Source organism: Candoia aspera, chromosome 3 (genome assembly GCF_035149785.1).
Source record: "Candoia aspera isolate rCanAsp1 chromosome 3, rCanAsp1.hap2, whole genome shotgun sequence".
NCBI lineage: Eukaryota > Metazoa > Chordata > Lepidosauria > Squamata > Boidae > Candoia > Candoia aspera.
The window spans coordinates 116671366-116687706 of record NC_086155.1 but is presented as its reverse complement, the minus strand read 5'-3'; the positions used below and the strand labels follow the sequence as shown (position 1 = coordinate 116687706).

At 36.5% G+C, this 16341-nt stretch overlaps 1 protein-coding gene across 1 annotated transcript in view; it reads right to left on the bottom strand.

Annotated features, from left to right (window-relative positions):
- Nucleotides 1-1114: 1114 nt before the first annotated feature.
- Nucleotides 1115-16341, bottom strand: part of KIZ (kizuna centrosomal protein) — a 71061-nt gene continuing 55834 nt past the window's right edge. Inside the window, exons 11-13 of the mRNA XM_063298699.1 lie at nucleotides 13838-13937; nucleotides 4258-4301; nucleotides 1115-2189 (exon numbers count right to left, since the gene is read on the bottom strand). Coding sequence (XP_063154769.1) covers nucleotides 2086-2189; nucleotides 4258-4301; nucleotides 13838-13937 — 248 coding nt within the window. The 3' untranslated portion in view covers nucleotides 1115-2085. The remainder of the gene's footprint in view (nucleotides 2190-4257; nucleotides 4302-13837; nucleotides 13938-16341) is intronic.

Here is a 16341-nt window from a genome sequence, read left to right as displayed (position 1 = left end):
CCCATCCCACCCGATCGTGCAGAGAGGGCATGCTACGGACCCCGTCTGTAAGAGAATTTCATCTGGCAGGGTCCAGGAAGCGGGCCTTCTCCGCAGTAGCTCCCATCCTGTGGAACATGTTGCCCCCAGAGGTGAGATTGGCCCCATCGCTCCTGGCCTTTCGGCGGAGTCTGAAGACCTGGTTCTGCCGCCTCGCTTGGGGTGGAGAAGGGAATAGAGTTGCATGGGGATGGTTGTTATAGACCACTCCTCCCACACTTGGACTGTTTTAGATCTTTTATCGCTTGGATTTTTATTCTTTATTTTTTTTCTATTTATAGTATTTTTATTGTATTTTATTATTCTGATGGTTTTACTCATTTGTTGTAAACCGCCCAGAGGCCTCCGACAGGAGGAGATGGGCGGGGATAAATTAGATAAATAAATAAAAATAAATAAATAAGAGAATTCCATCTGGCAGGGTCCAGGAGGTGGGCCTTCTTGGCAGTAGCACCCGCCCTTTGGAACATCTTGCCCCCAGAGGTAAGATTAGCCCCATCGCTTTTAGCCTTCCGGAGGAAGTTGAAGACCTGGCTCTGCCACCAGGCTTGGGGCAGGGAGGAGAATTGACATATTTGGGGTTGGCTGGTGCCTTGAAGTGCCCCTCCTACATGATGGTTGAAGAGATCATAGCCATCTGGATTTTATGAGCTGGGGTAGTTAAGAAATTGTTTTGGTTTTTAATGGGATTTTATTGGAATTTTACTGTGTTTTTATTTGAGTTTTTATTGTATATTTATTCTGTGTTGTAAACCGCCCAGAGTCCCTCCGGTCGGAGGAGATGGGCAGTGACAAATTTGATAAATAAATAAATAAATAAATGGGCAGTTGTCCTTAGGGAGAGGCTGTCCCACAAATAACCTGGTCCCGTACCATATAGGGTTTTAAAGGTAATAACCAGCACCTTGAATTGCACCCAGAAGGAAGCTGGGGACTAGTTCGATAATTCAGCCAATTATCCTGAGATTCCAAACTGTCCTGTGACTCAGTGATCAGTCCTGCATGAAACAAATACTTAGTACCACAGTTTCCAATAAAGTGCTGGGTCAAGAAAAATCTTTTTTGATTGTGAGGATCCTATTGGTTTTAATCTGCAAAGATTATTTAATATAATCGTTACCAATTTCAAAATATAAACAATGATTATGAGAACAGTTTCTTCCACGTTTTCAGCAGTACATTTCATTGGAGTATAGACAAAAAATACTATATCTTGCATGGTCTAAGATAACAAACTGAAGATGAGATACATGTCTACAAATTTGATTTCTAAAATAATATGCTTTACTTCTACAGCTAAAAAAAATTTATTCATACAATTGCTCATTGTGTGAAATTTTAAGTACAGTAGCTAGCAGGAGAGCATGATCCAGATTGGAACCACAAAAGGATTAACCTTTTGCCCCTGCTCCTCTTTTAATCAGGTTTTTCATTCCCTTTGCAGCTACTATTTCCATTACTAAAAGCTTCCCTCCTGATGCAAGCACTAGTCATGGGCTAAAGCTACAAATATGAACAAGGTCGCAACACCATCAGCTGCTCTTTATTTAATACATAATCCTTAATGGCATGAATAAACATCATGGTTGTTTTGGCCTGAACTAGGTCCAATAGTCTGGTGGCCATTCAAGTACAAGAAAAAACATTTTTTCAGTGGAGCAACTAGATCAAGGAACAGGATCTAGGGAGGGAGGAAATACATAAATTAAAGGTATACAGTTTTCCAGCTCCAAAACTACTCTCCTTCTCCCTTGTTTGTTCTTCAGATTTCAGACAAATCCAAGTGTAAATCCTATCTTAAGCTGTTGGGTTTTCAGTGCTCTTTGAGCTTGGTTTTCAGAAGACTATTATAATCATTCACAAACATATTGACTGAAGTAGGCTGAGAGGATGACTTGGTGTGGAAAAGTGGCTAGAATGGTAAGGAACATAAAAATGCCATCAGGATATCCATTCCAGATTGACCTTTTCTGAAGCTACTTTTCTCCTGTAAAATTGCTACTGGCTTTTTATCACTTGTTTGTAAGTGAGTATCAAGTTAGGCCTTCAGTCATAGAAATCGCTGAATCCATCTTCCTGTGAACAGGGTACCTGAGGACGTAGGGCTGCTTCAATATCAGAATTGCTGTCGTCAGAATCACCCCAAAAAGCTGGTTTAGGAAAACAGACGGGGGAAGAAATGACAAGGCATTTATTTTCAACATAACCAATGATTTATATTATTTAGGATATTAAAAGCCTTCAACTAATGGCAACTAGGTAACTACAAATGTTAAATATTGCATGACACCCTATTTAACTGTAGTCAGAGCCATAGAAGTTTTCCTTCCATTGATCTATGGGCTGGTCCATCTGATTCATCATACCCATTGAAGGGGTTGTGCAGTTGTCACCTTCATTAAAACTTTTTTTTCTGGCTCATTACTTCCCTTATTATTATTATTATTATTTTTTAGGAAGGAAACAAAGGGCAAAACAAATTTCTTGTGGGAATAAGGGTTGAAAGATGGGGGAGTAGGGTTACATGCTCATCACCATTATAATGTAAAAAAAGAAAAAAGAAAAATACAAGAGCGCCTCACCTCCCACTCACTCAGACATAATAATCCTGAAGAAGTAGAAATTTTGCAGAAAAATGGTTTCCCATTTTGGGCAATGAAATTTTCTCAGGAAGTACCCAATGTAGTGACTATTAGCATCTGGTATACAAAAATGGCATCCGCATTATGATTGATGTAGCAAAACCTATCTTCTGTTTAGGGCAAAGGAAGACAATCTGTGGGCCCAGGGCCACTTGCAGCCCTCCAGTCCTGATTTTGCACCCTCTGGAATTCCATAATTGTTGAAAACTAAAGGTGTACTTTATCACCATTTTGATATATGAAACAAATGAAAACTGTAGTGTAAGTTCTCAAAATAGGCAGATCATAATTAAAAACTAAGCAATCTGCCAAAACTCCCTTTCCAAACCCTACCCCTGCTGCTTGGGATATGGCCCTAGCTACTTTGCTGCCCTCAAAAATGTGGCTTTTGGATACAAAAAGATTATTTACCCCTGATTCAGGTTCATAACAAAAATAAGAAATAAAATGTGAATGATCTAGGCCAGTTTATGTTTTAGACAATCAAATAAAAGCTGGAATCAACATATAAAAGTAACCACACTGAGAATGGTATTTATAGTACTGATGCTCATCTTCACAAGATTTTTGTAAAGCTAAAAATGATGCAGAAATCACTGGACTGGACTGGAGCACCTTCCTTATAATTAATGGCTAATTAGGGAACAAGAAATCTGTGGCTCTGCAGATGTTGGACTCTGGCCCCCCTCAGTCTCAGTGATAATGGCCAGTGGTCAAGTATAATGGAAATCCAACAACATCTGGAGGGCTCACATCTGAGTACATCTACAGTGTAGAGATAAATAGGTGGCCCCACGTTAAGTCTGTATAATACAAAAAAAGAAGTGCCTGTTCATATAATGCGTAATGTTATTTGTGGAAGTCACTGACAAAGATGTGAAGAAGTAGCATCTTCAGGCTCTCACTATTTTCATCAAAATGATGAAAGGAGGTTGCAAGGTAAGGTTCTGCCCTTTGTGGAAAGGCATACAATATTGTAATGCACATAGAAAAGGGATGGAGCTTGTATCACAATGCTGTTTACATCGTAACTGTGATCCCATTTGCCTCTCTCCGCAGATGCCACAGATACGAAGTTAACTATTAGCCCTTTTTCAAGATTCCTTTAACAGCTGTGATCACAAAATAAAGTCTTACTCTGCAAATAACTAAAGCTAGTTTGGTGCAGTGGTTAAAAGCACCAGGCTAGAAACCAGGAGACCTGCCATAGGGACAAAGCCAGCTGGGTGACCTTGGGCCAGTCACACACTCTCAGCCCTAGGAAGCAGGCAATGGCAAAGCACTTCCGAAATCTTGCCAAGAAAACTGCAGGGACTTGTCCAGGCAGTCACCAGGAGTCAAGACTGACTTAAGTGCACAACATTTATTTTACCTAACAGTTGGGGGCAAAAATGCTGAATGTTGTTCCAGTCCTTCTTGCAGGCTTCTCAGAAGCATTTAGGTTCTTAGAAGCAAGATGCTGGACTGTATGAGCCCTAGACTGTGTCTGGCAAGATTCTGTGCTGCCAGAAAGGCGGGGGGGGGGGGGAATGACATCTCAAATTGTGTTAGTCACTACAACTGATGATATCCTTACCTTTAGATTTTACTGTCGATATTATTCCTCTTTGGTTTTCATCTCTGAAAAAAAGAAAGAAATAGATATTATAGGGCATGTGAATATACTCAGACATAATTTTAAAAGATTAGAATGAATTCTAAGAACAGTGGACTAACAACTTTACCATTATTAGGGTTCAGTTACAACCAAAGCCAACCCCGACAGAAAGAATACTTGAGTTCCACTGTTCAAGATTTCCCAGTTTCCAAAGGGCTTCTCTATTCCAATGTGAGACCAGTTTTGCAATTTTTTCTGGACTAAGATTTTTTACATTTTTTTGCGGATGTGCATACAATACATCCAGCATGTAGTAACCCAGCATCATACCCCAGAAAAACAACACACTATGAACAATTTTTAAAAAATAAGCAAAGAAACACAAGCTTGTAAGTTGTTTAATAAAATCATATTTTTTAGGAAATGAATAGCTTGGAGGAAACAAAGTTCTACTGAAAGTACGTTCTATTGGTTAGAATAAAAGAGTTTTGAAATTTATTCACATTTGGTAAGCTATGGCCCCAAATGTCCTTATTAAAAATACCTGAACCTTCTGAAACTCAGCAGACTGGATTTTTTAAAAGTATTAGAAAAGAAATACATTTTTTCCTCCTCACCATATAACTTCATTCCCTGGCTTAAAAATATTCTGCTAGTTGAGATCCCTTACCTGCATCCCTCTTTCTATATAAATATAAGAGGTTTTTGGCTGCTTTTGATCTTGATGCAAATGCAACTCCCATTAGATTCTGCTAAAATAATGCCTTTGTCCCTTGAGCATCACAAATCCTATGAGCTCACAAACAAGCTGAAATCATTTAGATCTTTCGTGTGTTATGTGTCTAATTGTGTTGCTGCTACAAAATCATCTTAGCACAATATAATCGAATTAACTATTTGTATTATGAGACAGAGGTCACTGAAGCCATATATCCTAACTAGAGAAACCGTGAGTTGTTGGGTCATCATTTCAGAAATATTTCCTTACCAGATTCCTCAATGCCTTCAACATTCTAATGTACTGCCTTCACTGGAAAAGTTCTTAAAAATTCAAGGAGACATTCAGAGATGTTTCTGCCTTGAGAGCCAATGTTGAACTGTATAGCCCAGTCAAACATTAGGGGTTGACCACAGGAAATGTTTTATGACATTTTGTATTATGTCATAAAATGTTTTATGATAATTTTTATATAAAATGTTTTATAAAATATGCCAAATTTCTATTCCATGGGAGTCATGGGTCCCAGATTTTGGACGCATTTTGTAAGTTAGTCCATTTGAGGTACCTTGGTTGAAAAAGTTTTGCCCTATGACATGCCGTTTTATCCAGTTAAAGGTTACAGACACCAGAGTTTTAGTAGTAGTTGCAAATTTCAGTGAAGGTAACTGGCAAAAAATGGGGATTCTGCACAACAGAAGATTCCCCTACCACTTGTTCTGAATGTGCTTCTTGTTGGTGAGATATTGCTAAGTGGATAGTCGGACAGTCAACACTAACCAAACCAGGGCTGTAATCTAGGCAAGCTCTTCCACACTGCCTCTTTGCTATAGGTGATCAGTAGTGTCCAAACAAACAGTACCAGACAGCTTTATGGTGAAGAGATCTTTAGTTGTAGGCATTTGTCTGTCTGTCTGTCTGTCTGTCTATTTCTGAGGTGCATCGAGAGCCTGCTGTTTCAAATGAGACACTCTGTAATGGGAAGGAAGTGCTTACAGATGTTTCTGAAATGCAAAGGCACATTAAAATGTATTGAAGAGGAAATCTGCTGTCAGCCAAAAGTTAACATTTAAAAGCCAGCACATATAATCAAGGCTAGGATCTGACAAACTGCTGTTTCTCTATTAAAGACAAGTAAACCCCCTCCAGAAGTAAAATGTAAGACATTTGTATTAAGAGACCAACGTTATAGAATTACTTCTTGGTAAGTTTACTTCTTGTTTAATATATGAAACATGTTAATGAAGTACAATGAACACTTTTTCTCCAGAAGTCAGCCTTTTCAGATTTTGTATTTGAAAAAAACTAAGACTAATTGAATCAGTTAAAGGTTCTAACAAAGCTATGCTAACAAAGCTGAAGAACAACATAGTGCTCAACAGATTGGAAGAGGTCAATCCACATTCCAATATTAAGAAAAAAGGAGACTTAACATAGTGTGCAAACTATTTTACAGTACCCTTAATTTCACATGCTAGCAAAATAATGCTTAGGATCACCAAAGCAGAGTTTGGTCTAGTGGTTAAGGTTCTGGGCTAGAAACCAGGAGTCTATGAGTTCTAGTCCCACCTTAGGCATGAAAGCCAGCTGGGTGACCATGGGCCAGTCACTCTCTCCCAGCCCAACTCAGTGCAATGTATACTAGCCTCCTCATGGTGCACCCAGGCAACGTGACTTGCCACAGCTAAATAGTCTACACATCTGGCTGCTGGACCTCACAAGGATTTCCCAGCAAGAAAAAAGCAGCATGAACACCAAACTGCTGTGCCATAGGATTAAAAAAAAACAACCCAAAGTAGAGTAGATCCCTACATGGAAAAAGAGATGCCAGATATTCAAGCTGGCTTTAAAAAAGGCTGAGGAACACAAGAAATTATTGCTGATACATGCTGGATAATTGAAAACGCCAAAGAATATAAAAAGAAGTCACTATGGGCTTCACTGATTACAGAAAGGCCTTTAATTGTGTCAATCATGTCAAGCTGTGGAATGTGCTTAGAAAAATGAGAATCCCAGAACATTTCATTGTCCTCATGTGAAATCTATGTACAGCTCAGGAAGCCACAGTACAGACAGAACATGGCAAAACAAACTGGCTCCATGTTGGCAAAGGAGTGCAACAAGGCTGTATATTCTCCCCTTATTTATTCTACCTATATGCTGAATATATATTAAGAGATGCCTACTAATAAAAGTCAAGGAGTACAGTGAAAAAATGGGACTAAAATTAAATATAAAGAAGACCAAACTAATGACAACAGGTAGAACCACCAGTTTCAGAACTGACAATGGAGATATCGGTGGTGGATAGCTTCTGCTTTTCAGAATCAACCATCAATAGTAAAGGAACAAGCAGTCAAGAAATACACTGCAGACTAGCATTTGGTAGAGCAGCCATGAAGGCCTTGTAAAAGATATTCAAATGCCATGATGTATCTGTATCTACAAAGATCAGAATTGTGCAAGCAACAGAATTCTCTGTGACACTCTATGGAAGTGAAAGTTGGACTTTGAAGAAGCAGGATAGGAACAGTATTGATGCCTTTGAACATTTTGGGGGTTGGAGAAGACTCCTGAAAATACTATGGACAGCCAAGAAACCAAACAAATGGTTCATTGAACAAATCAACCCAGAGTTCTCACTAGAGGCACAAATGACCAGACTCAAATTATCCTACTTTGGACATATTACATGAAGACCTAACTCTCTGGAGAAGGCTCTAATGCTGGGAAAGGTGGAAGGAAAGAGAAGAGGCTGACCAGCAGCAAAGTGGATGGACTCATTTACAGTGGCTAAGAGCGCACTGTTGGAAGACCAGAAAGACCAGGTTAGGGACAGATTGTCATGGAAAAAAATTATCTCTATCTGATTAGACATTCAGATGGCAGCAACACTGTATAATTATGAAAGAGTGTCCAACTTAAATAATATATCGTTCTTTTCCCAAGATTTCCACAGAACTGCTATAAGCTTGTTGAAAAAAATGTCACATACTTATTGCAAGGTGACCGCATAAATAACGGGTAACGTGAATAAATGTCCTAACAGTCAGAAATCACGCTGAGACGAGGAGTAGGTCTCTAGTGTTTATTACTGCTACATTAAACAGAATCCTAACAAACTGAAGAACCGTGGGAAAAACCCAGACAGATAAACCCCAAAAGTTAAGGCGGGTCTGATCTGTCTCTCTTTGAATGGCTGCTTAATTCCTCAGTACTACGCATACGTTTTCCCCCCTGGATAGAGGCCCCCTCCTGCTCGCCATCAGTACTCATGACAATAAATGTGTATAGTACAATGATGGCACAGCACCATCTGAACTATTCGTATTTCTAGATTCAGACACTTCTCTATGGATATAAGAAAAGCGCTTACGTGCATACATGTATGTATGTGAAGTGGGAAGACAGGGAATAGCATAGACTAAAATTTTAAAGTAAATATACATACATTATGCTAAAATGGTGCTATGTTGAGAAGTGACCATGAATAGAGTAAGTGGCTTGATAGTTTTAATGGAAGATTTACAATAAGACAGACTCCAATGTGAGTAACATTAGTATACTATATTCCAGACTTTTCTTCTTAAGCCATACCATGATAGGGTTCCAATACCCTTCCATCTGACTGGTGTAGCTCCCCACCCCTACCCCTACTCTGTTTCTTCATTTTTTCCTGGTCTGTCTTTGCCACTTCTGTATAATCACAATTGTTATACCTTCTGATGCTAATTGCTGTATCTATGAGGCTGTTACTTTTATCAGTATTTTGAACTGTGCTGTAGTCTCAGTAGAAGAGGCTCTCAGGACACTATATAGAGTAGAGAAGGGAGGAGGCAACCCTGTTTTGTTCCTTGTATGCCTCTAGGGTGAAATGTTATTTTTTTCATTCCAATGTATTGGGAAGCCACCTAATCAGATTTCCATCTGTTTCTCCTTGATGTATCCATATTGGTTCAAATTAATGTATTTATCCATCACAAATTTAAATATATTAACAATTTGATTTGATAGTGAAATGAGTCTGTTATTCAAAATGCATGATTATTCTTTTCTAGATTTGAACCATTCATGGATTCTAGCTCTGGGAGCCCACCAGAACAAAATCCTGAAAACTTCCTGGTTGTGTCTAAGTGAACCTCTCTGGGCAGAGACCTGAATAACCTCTGTAACAGCAACAACACACATTAATCTAGGGGTATATAAAATGTGGAGAGAGAGAGAGAGAGAGAGAGAGAGAGAAGAAGGTAGAGAAAAATAAAATAGTCCAAGGACATTGAGCTCTCAGACTGAGTCTGAAGTTAACTATTGCCTAGTTTTAATTGTTGCAGTAATAAATTGACTACCGTGCGGGTGATATCACAATTTGAATTTGAGAGGAGGTAATGAGTTTAGAAACTATCTGTTTTTCCCTGCATGCACAGTGAAAAAGGAGTTATAATATTGTTTCAAAGATCCTTGTAGAAGACATAGTAAAGGAGAACATGTTGGACTGTTTTGATTTCCTTGGAGTTGCAAGGGCAGGTACGCTGTTGGCATACCTGCTGTATAGAAGCACTGATGGGGGCATGTTGTGCTAGCCCTAAAAGATCATTTCCTCAACTGAAAGGAAATGGAAGTGTACAAGAAGCTTGTTGGTTCCCAGGAACCTGTATCTAGTAGGAATCTAGAGCTCTGAGAGACTGAGCTGACTTCAGATTGATATTCATTCACTCAATATTTGCAGCACTAGCTTTTTGGCCCAAGTGTAGTCCAAAAATATCAAACAGTCTGCAGGCAACTCAGCAGTTCATCTTTAAATTTTATTTTTTATTTTGGTCATTGACCAGCATGTAACTAATAACATAGCAAGTACTCTAATTGTCAGTTGTCAGTTTCAGTTGGCTTCCAGATGCAATTCAAGCTCCTGATAATCACCAATAAAGCCTTACATAGTGCAGGGCCTAACTACCTGAGTGCCTACCTGTTTCCTGTAGTGTCTGCCTATCCTTTTTGCTCCATGGTCCCGTCAATTAAATAAGCTATAGATGTGGTAAATAAATACTGGGAAATAGTGCAAAAGCTCTAGGTAGAGAAAATGTGACACACAAGCACCTTCCAATAGTGGTCTCCATTACTTTTTATCTACAATATTTTGATAACTATTTTAATATTTATCAAAATATTAAAAATGTATTTATGAAATTTGTAATATAATTAAGAACCAGTAATACAAGTAGTTTAAACTTAATTATTACAGTTAGTTAAGTAATACTTGTGGCTACTGATTTCTTTTCTCCCTAGAATTAAGTGGCTGCTGCTATCATAGATTCTCCAAGCCTGTGCTACTGCTCCCCTTCCTTTCCATAGCTACGGAACTGGCACAGGAAGCTGAATTCTTTTGTCAGCCACACTCAAAACCATTTTTTTTAAACCTTCAAGAATACATGTCTATCCATTCTGTACTTAGACATCATACATAATACCAAAAGATAAATTTTCAATAACCATATTCAGAAATTTTGTGATATGTTATATTGCTACATAAAATAATATATCCTTTTCCTATAATCTAACAAATGAAATGGGGAAATAGAATAACCTACTACATTGATTATAAATGATTTGAATAGTTGCATAAATATAAATTGATTTCATTTGGAAATAGACTGAGAATGCAATTTTAATTTAGCAAAGAAACAGTGACCCCTACTGGTCATTGTAGTTACCTGTGAAGATTAAACTGAAGCATTTATCAGAGGATGTATTTGAAATCATCAGTACAAACAGCTATAATCAGCACCCAGCAATTTACTCAAGTGAATAAAATATTTAAAGAAAAAGAAGCTTCTGCACAGAAAGCCAATTTAAACAGCCAATCAGATATGAATTTTATGAAACTCAAAAGGAGTCCTATTGCCTTTAATGGGACATTATCTGGTAAATGGGTATAAACCGAAATCTTAAAGGCATATTTCTGGAATCCAACTTAAATATTTTGGGTAGAAAATAATTTATTTTTTACATTCAGATGTTGCAAAAGAAAAGGCATCTAAGAAAAGACATTGCATGTAGTCCAAACCTGCACAGACAGACTGCTACTGACATCCACTGGCTGATTGTATTGCTACAGAGCAATCAAATACCACACACATTGCACTGCGGCCATTGGTTTAATAATTAAGATATAACTACTAAGGATATGTTTCCTTTGGATCATTTGTTTCTTTTTTTTTTCCTCTCCTTTTAAAATAAGGTAATAATTAATTTTGAAACTTTATGTCCTAGTTTAAGCGTATTTGTCTTAAGCAGTAGAACTCTTCCAAGAAAAGGATTTTCAGCTAGGATACAACAGGGTAATATTTGCTGGAGAAGAGGAAGCTGTGGCATGCACCTCCATACAAAAGGGAACAAGTGACCTTCAATCGGAGAGCAGCTTCCTATTAAGACTCACTCCTTCGTACATTATGCCTTTCATCCCCACTCAACCACAAAATGATTTTGCTGTTGGACACACAATGGTGGAAAAGATTTACATTGAAAGAATCTTTAATAATAAACTGTTGCAGGTCTACACACTTCCCCCACAATTTATAATACAATAAACATTGGATTCTATTAAGTCTCATGTACTGAAGTTGCACTGGAAAAAAAAGAATATGAAAGCACTCAATTCTTCCCATCTTCAGTGCCATAATAGTGAAATGAGGATGGATAAATGTGCTAAGAGTATCTCTTTGCATCTTTTATAGCTTGTGTGTATTAATCTGTAAAGCTTATTAAGAAAGTCATTGCTATGCAAAGCAGCACCCAATCTCTTTTACTTGCTTTTCAACAGAGCGCAGTGTTTAGCCAATAGGACTTGTCCGCTGCCCCTCATTCTGCATTCATAACATGCAACATTTGCACAATGTATCTCTCAAAGACTGCTGAATAAAAGCCTTAATACTCATGTAAACAACTGCAAACCAATTACTTAATGAATCAGGCCCACGCATAATGAGGTGCCAGACAAAGAGCTATAAATGCATTTTTGCGCCCAAGCCTCTGGTTTAAAGTAAAATCCCTCAGCTGTAGTTTGAGCTTAACTAGCACATCATAATTATTGCCTGTAGGACATCAGTGGAAGCCATTAAAAAAAAAAAAAAAGGTCCATCAGGGTATTTTGCGAGTTGCTCATCAGCTCAGTGACTAAACACTGTGAGGGGGGAAAAAATTAAACGTACCACAGTGGTACTAGACTGTTATGTTTATTTTCGAGTACTGGGTTTCAAGACCACTTGTAATAGCAATAAAGTGCACGAAGTGACAATAAATGGAATCCTTAGACATCAGCCTGTAAGAAATTTCTCTGTATCCGAACTGCAAATAAGCACCTGAGTCGTATCTCTTCTTTCATACTTTATTCTTACACTAACATCTTTACATCTTTATAAGGTAGGGGTCCAATATGTGTTACTAATCAATGTGGTTTTAAAAGGCCTGTATTTTCCAGTTACAGAGAAAATTAAATGCAAGCTACTGATTTAGAAATAACTATTATTTCATGTTGTACTGTGCAGTGATTTTTTTTCCATTAGACTAAGAACAAATGTTTTCCACAAAACCATCCACCTTGCCTGCTTTATGCTAGAGAATTTGACCAATAATTTAATAAGGGTAAGAAACTGCTTGTTCATATTATAATTCAAACCACATTTCCAGAACATTTAAAAAAATGTTGATAGTGTTTACAAACATGCCTATTCCTTTTATATAGCAAACAGTAGTTGAAGACAATTCTTTGGCCTATTATTCCTTCAAATAGCAGTAACTTATTAAAATGAAAATGTAACCATTTTAATAAATAAGCTTCAGAAAGTATTACTCTCCAACTTCATTTCCTGAAAATCAGATATGAAAATGATTGTACTGTATAGTGTATAAAATGCATTACTATTTATACTATATGCTGCTCAATTAATTTTATTCCATGTCTAAAGAGTACCAATTTTACACAATTAGATAGTTAAAGCTTAAAAGCGAAAAAATATTGTTAAGAATATTACAAAGTAGGGACACATACTTTGTATCCCTTTGTATACATATCACTGTATAACTGTATGAATACATAATCATAAATATCAGAAATTACAAATGAGACTTTCCAACACAGAGCAGCACAAGAAGAACTAAGCTATGGAAGTGTGTTGACAATTATTATGTAACAATCTAAAGCCAATTTAAAATTCCAGAATTATTTACTATGCTTCATTTACTTGTACGTCTTGATTAAATCATGCTGCTGACAGGAAAAAAAAAGTGTAACACAAAATGACCCAAAGAACTGGGAAAAAAACCTAGATAAATTGCATCCCTTTAGGAAAAACAAGGGCATTAATTAAATGCTTTCAATTTGAAAATACAAAAAAAAGTAACGATCTAGTATCAAATGCTTATTTTAGTGGATACAAAAATAGGTATTGAGCTAAAGCTCATTTACATCTCAACTCCATCCAGAAGATGACAAACCACTTTATTTCTTGAAGACTTTATGTTTTACATCTGCCCTTTTCCTGACAACTTCCATTGTCTGGTCTCTAAGTAGTCCTACTGAGAGCAGCTGTACACGCTAATTTGTGGTTCACTGAGATGTCAATGGAGTCTTAAAATAAGAGAACAACAGCTGCAAAACAATACCTGGCTTTAACACAAATATTTTGTAAGGTATACTCATCTTTAAAGTTGTTGTTTTAGAAAAACACAGATCTGAACTGTAGCTCATAGATCAAAATATTGTTGACAGCATTCCATGAAATTCCCAGAGACATTTCTCACAAATAGTTGAAACAATTTACTAATGAAACACTTTAATGACTTTACCTTGACAAAGAGCTTTTCCTCTGCAGAGATGAAAAACTGGGCTCAGAACTGGTTCTATTACTTTTCTGTTCCTTTAAGCCCCTGTCATTGATGTTTAAACCTGTAAGATAAAAACCAAACACTTAATTAGTTGTTGGCTAAAATAAATGAGAAATTATAGTCCTGCATTGTAACTTCTGGCCTGAAGAATCCATAATAATAGATGCCATGTAGCGACAAAGTTTAAAAATATATTTAGATTTTAAAGTATATTATTAATAAACATAGTTCACTGCAGTACATCTAGCCAATTTAATGGTTTCCCGTAAATAATGTACCTATATTTTCCACTGCTATTGTTATTGTTATACAGTGGAAGAATAACATATAATGGTAGAAGGTAAGATAGAAGCTTTAATAGTACTTTTACAGGAGTTTATTTTCTTGTTAACAAAATGTCATAAGCCCATACCCAATAACACATTATAGAGCATGGTCATTTATCAGAGTAGCAAACAATGAAAATAAAACTAATCTGACATTGTGTGTTCTTTAAAATAATGATGTTTTCTGTCCTGATGGTAATTTGAGCTTTTCCTAAACTTTAGTTTACTCTTCCATACACTAGTATTTGATACTTATTTTCAGATGCAGAAATGGTCATAAATCTGGATTGATAATATGGCATTAGAAATCATTTGCCCTAATTCAACCCCCAGCATTGTTAAGGCCATGATGAACAAATATTGTGCATGATAGTAGAAACAAATCACAAATATTCAAAATAAACAGGAACCTAAGTAGAGAACATAATGTTATAATGCATGTCCTCTAAGTAGAGAACATAATGTTATAATTTTACTTATCATTATACATTGTCATGTCCTTATACATCATGTCATTATTGTCAGTAAGAAGACATGTAAAGATTGCAAGACCAAAGAAGTTAGCAACCAAAATCCCACTGATGACACTATATATTAATACTATAATTAGTAATTAATACTATAATTATACTATATATTAATACTTAAACCAGAAGCTAAACATTGCAAAATAGTTTATAACACACAAAACCATATTCATTTTTACTGATTTACATAAATTTTTCAGATAAAGATTAATGAAGCTTATAACCAAACGTGACCTTCTAAAATACTTTTTGTCTTATGCCTATCATTATAGTACATAAATTATGTTTCATAGAATACACTGGAGACTGAGATGGTTTTCCTAGCTATTTGAATGTGCAAATAATACAGGTAGTGCTGATACTCCTTGTAAGTCGCCTTGACCTCCATATAAAAACATCTGACGCACCACAGCATATTTAGTGCAGGACCCTTTCTCTCCATCTAAATGTAGGCTTTGAGGCCCACTAAGGCAGCTGCCAAGATGGTTTACCCTGAATTTGCCAAACCCTGCAATATGATTTCATCTGCACATCCAGTACTGAATTGCCAATATACTGGACCAGATCTCAAAGAATATGAAACCCGATATGGAATATCCTTTCTCTTCAGTGTAGTTCACACGCCAAGAGGGTTTTAGTTGCTTAACAAACATGATTTTTTTGTGAAGTTTCTTTAATATATTCCTAAGTGGTACCACAAATTCTGCTGAGCATATATGTTGGTTATGATTGAAACTGAAATAATTTTAAGCTTTCAAGCCTCAACTTAGTATTATGAGCACAAGAAAGAAATGACAATTTCTTTGTTTTAACTGTCATATGAAGATAGTGCCAATGATCCTTTACAGAATGCAAAAGATTTTCACATTTTTTCTCTGTGAATAAATTAATTATTCTCTGAGTAGATACTAATGGTATGTCCTCATTTTATTGGGTGAGGCACATTTTTTTGTCCAGTTTTTGCCTACTTCCCTCACTATGCATTAAAAATCATAATTCTTTGGTTGCCAACAGCAGGAGGAAAGAGTGAAAATATATGTAAAGGATATATCTAGTTAAACAATCCTATTTCTGTCCACTGCCCTATATTTCTTCTTTAGAATAACTTTCCAGTTATCATAAATGAACTAAAAGTTTCAGTTATTTATCTGGACTGAAATATACAGTATTGTAAAAAATAAAGGTTCCCATTCTTTTCACTATGCTACATGCAGTTAGTAAGTACAGTTTAAAACATTCATTAAAAATAAAATGACACAAAATGGATTTTTATTTTAAAGGGAAAACATTTATCAAATTTTTGCTTCTACCAAAAGGGTGAGTCAAGCAAGCAAACAACTTATAACTTAAAAACTGATGAGCCAGGATGGAAAAATATCTCACTGAATAAATGATCCTTCACTAAGAGATGTTTCTTAGACTTTTCACAATGCAGGAGTTTAATACTAGAATTAAGGTTAGATCCTAGCTTTAAGGAATATTGTAAAGCTGAAGGTGTTTAGATAGCCATCTCCAGAAAGTAAAAAATTCAGAGAGGAAAGTAAAAATGACTTCTCATAAGATTCTGACTAAAATCAGCCATATCTCCAGGCAAGTAGACCTTGTACTTATA